Source organism: Macrobrachium rosenbergii, chromosome 11 (genome assembly GCF_040412425.1).
Source record: "Macrobrachium rosenbergii isolate ZJJX-2024 chromosome 11, ASM4041242v1, whole genome shotgun sequence".
NCBI classification, from domain to species: Eukaryota; Metazoa; Arthropoda; class Malacostraca; order Decapoda; family Palaemonidae; genus Macrobrachium; species Macrobrachium rosenbergii.
In genome coordinates this window covers 21,598,243-21,602,366 of record NC_089751.1, presented here as the reverse complement: position 1 = coordinate 21,602,366, position 4,124 = coordinate 21,598,243, and the positions used below count along the sequence as shown (strand labels likewise).

At 39.6% G+C, this 4,124-nt stretch overlaps 1 protein-coding gene across 1 annotated transcript; it reads left to right on the top strand.

The window, feature by feature from the left end:
• The first annotated feature begins 2,396 nt into the window (after positions 1–2,396).
• Positions 2,397–3,199, top strand: LOC136843490 (uncharacterized). The gene is made up of 2 exons (XM_067112026.1): positions 2,397–2,736; positions 3,018–3,199. The coding sequence occupies exons 1-2, from the start codon at positions 2,397–2,399 to the stop codon at positions 3,197–3,199; spliced, it is 522 nt and encodes a 173-aa protein (XP_066968127.1).
• The last annotated feature ends 925 nt before the right edge of the window (positions 3,200–4,124 follow it).

The window sequence follows — 4,124 nt, the reverse complement described above, 5'->3', positions numbered from 1 at the left end:
TGAAGGAACAAAAAAGACGCGAGTTTTGCCTGTCTATATCTTAGTACTGCGATAAAACAAAAGGAATTTACATACTAGGGTGAATACTGAATTTTCCACAATTTTTATCAAGAACATTCGTAAATGTTTGATCACGTGTCTCAACATGATTACTGCTCTTAAGTGGAAATGGTAGACTACATAAATGTTTAACATCATTATTCTTGAGAAATTCAGAAAACACACACACAAACATATACATAATGTTTAAATTCGTTTTTTTTACAGTGATTAATGATTAATAATGTATGAAAAGGGTCTGTATATATGCGTATCTCTTGAGGAAAATGATTTTGGTGTGTATATGTGACTTTCATGCTGAGTCAAGACGTTTTACGAAAACGTTTAATTTTCCTTCCTATTTTCACTAAAGGCAAATATTTCTGTTATCGTCTTATACCCCCTGTTTCTGGGTTGTTTGATAATTAAATAACCCTCTCTCTAAAGGTTGTCTAGTAAATAATCGTAAGTAGTCTACAGCCCTACGGTAATTAACTCCTTTCTCTTGGAAGTCTTTCTTATGAATAGCTCTTCTCTCAAGTAATTAGCATTCTCTCCTTGTTTCTCCTGAGACTGTCATTTATATAGCGTTGTATCTCTCTATCTCATATGAATAGCATTCTCTCCTCTCCCCAAAATCTGTCATGTAAATAGAATTCTTTCCTTCATTCCCCTTAGTTTTTCATGTGAATAGTATTCACTACATTACTCTCTCCCAAAACTTGTAAATAGTGTTCTATCCTTCTATCATTTAAACAGCATTCTTTCTTCTCTTTTAAGTCTGTCGGCTAAGTATCATTCTCTCTTTTTCTCTCTTTAAGTCTTTCTAGCTGTATTTTGCAACATTTTTCTCTCTTTCTCTCGCTGATGGAACCGGTTTCTTTTTGAACCTACTACAAGGCCACAAACATCTTTTGTAGTGATATCTTACTCCGAATCCCGTTAGTTATGTCCGTTAACCACTAGTTGCATGCATTATTGAGCTGTGTAATCTTTATTGTGGCCTTTATCTGAGTCTTGATCGTCGTGGACCTTTCCATAGAAGATTAAGGTTCCAGCCTTGATGGTTTATAGTCGTTATACTTCACAGGGATCGACACAGTGTTCTGTAAGTCTTGTCGCCGACTTTTCCCTTTGTTTGTTTCTTTTGCAATTTTCTCTCTCCAGGTCGATTTACTTGTATCCTCCTTTCTTTTAAATTTTTATTTTAAGTTCTTTGACCTAAATATCAGCTATTTCTCATTTGTCTTACAGAGCTAATACACTTACTGAATATATATATATATATATATATATATATATATATATATATATATATATATATATATATATATATATATATATATTAACCCAACGACTGAGGTGGACAAGCCAGTGCAACTCAGTGCCAGTCCCAAGCCCGGATAAATGGAGAGGGTAGGCGTCAGGAAGGGCATCCGGCCATAAAATCTAGCCAAAACCAAATATGACAGTTGACTTTTATCAGAAATCGGATAGTGCTAGGGCGTTCCCCGTAGGGGAAGTGCAGGGGCCCCGCCTGCCCCCTGTGATAGATGGGCAAGGGCTACTGGGTAGTGGGCGCCCCCAGTTAAAGAAGCGAGTCCAAAAAATGAGAAGAAGAGTGAGGAGAAGGAAGATGGTGGTAGCTTTGAGAGTTGGAACTTTGAACGTGGGGGCGATGACTGGAAAGGGAAGAGAGATAGCAGATTTCATGGAGAGAAGGATAAGCATTTTGTGTATACAGGAGACTAGGTGGAGGGGAAATAAAGCGAGAGCTGGGATGTGGATATAAATTGCTATGTAGTGGAACAAATAAGGAAGGTAGAAATGGAGTGGGGATAATCCTATCAAAAAGCTTAAAAGACAGCATAATAAGCATGAAGAGGACAAGTGACAGAGCAATGGTTGTGAAACTGTGCCTAGATGGGAAAATAGTCAACATCATGAGTACTTACGCCCCTCAAGCAGGATGTGATGAAGTTGAGAAAGTGGCATTTTGGGAGGAAATGGACCGACAGTTGAGGGAAATACCAGCAGAAAAGAGATTGATTATTGATGGTGACATAGATGGACATGTAGGAAGGACCAGAGAGAGAGGTTATTGAGAGGGTGCATGGTGGCTGGGGAGTTGGAGAGAGAAATGACGAGGGAGAGAGAGTTGTGGACTGTGTAGTGTCATTTGATTTGGCTATTGCCAACACCTGGTTTAAAAAGAAAGAAAATCAGTACATCACATACAAGAGTGCAGTAAGAGAGAGTTGAATGACTTCCTCATGTGCAGATCACACCTGAGAGAGGTGAGAAATGGTAAAATTTTAAATGAAGAGTGTGTGGCAGCACAGCACAGGGTGGTCATAATGGACTTGGAAATAAAGACCACAGCAAAAGGTAGGCCTGCACATGTCCCATCAACAGTCAAGTGGTGGAAGCTGACACAAGAGGAGGAAGCAAGGCAGGAATTTAAGGAGAGAGCATTGAGGGAAGTTATATTGCTAGAGGGAGTGCAAGAGTGGCAGAATCACAACAGTATGGTGATAAAGAGAGTGGGTGGAGAGGTTTTGGGAAAGACATCTGGAGAGAAATCTCCTGACGATAAGGAAATCTGGTGGTGGAGTGATGGAGTGAAAGAGGTGGTGAAAGCCAAAAAAGATGCAAAAAGATCTGGGAAAAGTATGGACAGCAAGAGGATAAGGAGAGGTACCAAAGACATAAGAAACAAGTAAAGAAGGCAGTTGCACAAGAAAAGGCACGAGCATTAGATGACGTACAAAGAGCTGGAAACACGGGGGGAATGAAATTCACAGAATTGCAAAGTCGAGGGACAAGAACACCAAAGATTATTCCCATGTAAAACAGGTTAAGGATGGGAATTGAGTGGTTTTATGCAAAGAGGATAAGATAAAGAATAGGTGGAAGGAATATTATGAACACTTGTTAAATGAAGAAAATCCTAGAAAATTCTTTGAATTGGATTCCAGAACCTTTGTATGACATACTATTAGCAGGAAGAAAGGCGCTAAAGAAGATGAAAAATGCTAAAGCAATAGGACCAGATGGAATTCCTGCAGAGGTGTGGAAGAGCATGGGAGAAGAAGGAGTAGACATGCTGTGGGACCTAGCAAAGAAAATGTGCAGTCAGGAAAAGAAACCAAAAGAATAGAGAGAAAGCTTTATTGTTCCTATCTATAAAGAGAAGAGTGACATCCAGGATTGTGGAAACTACAGAGGAATAAAGTTAATGTCTCACACCATGAAAATTTGGGAAAGAATAATGGATCAAAGAATTAGAGAAGAAGCATCCGTAGGTGAAGAACAGCTTGGTTTCATTGCCAGGAAGAGGAACAACAGATGTAGTGTTTGCCCCCCAACAGATGATGGAAAAGCAGAAAGGACTGCACATAGTATTCATAGATCTGGAAAAGGCATGCAACAGAGTACCATGCCAAGAGGTTTGAAGGTGCACGTGAGTAAAGGGAACACCGGAAAAGTATGTGAGATTGGTCCAAGATATGTATGAAGGAGCAAAAATGCAGGTTAGAAGCAGTGTTGGGTTAACTGAATGGATACCAGTATGAGTTGGTTTACATCAGGGATCTGCTTTAAGTCCATATCTTTTTGACCTGATAATGGATGTGCTATCTCAAGGAATAAGAGATCAATCCCCCTGGTGCATGTTGTTGCTGATGACATCGTGTTATGCAGCACCAACAGAGGGGTAGTGGAGTCAAAACTACAGCAATGGAGGAAGGTACTGGAAGACAGAGGTTTAAAGATCAGTAGGAAGAAGACTGAATACCTAAGTTTTAATGAAGAACAAGACTCCGAGATTAGTATGGAAGGGACAAGGTTGAACCGAGTAGAAAAATTTAAGTATCTTGGTTCAACAGTGGCTGATGATGGAAATTTGGATGTAGAAATAACACACAGAGTGCAGGTTGGATGGGAAAATTTGAGAAAGATGTCAGGTGTCTTGTGCAACCGCAGAATCAATATAAAGGTTAAAGGAAGAGTGTATAAGACAGTAGTGAGACCAACTTTGATGTATGTAGCTGTAAAGAGAGTGCAAGAGAAGAAATTGGATGCGG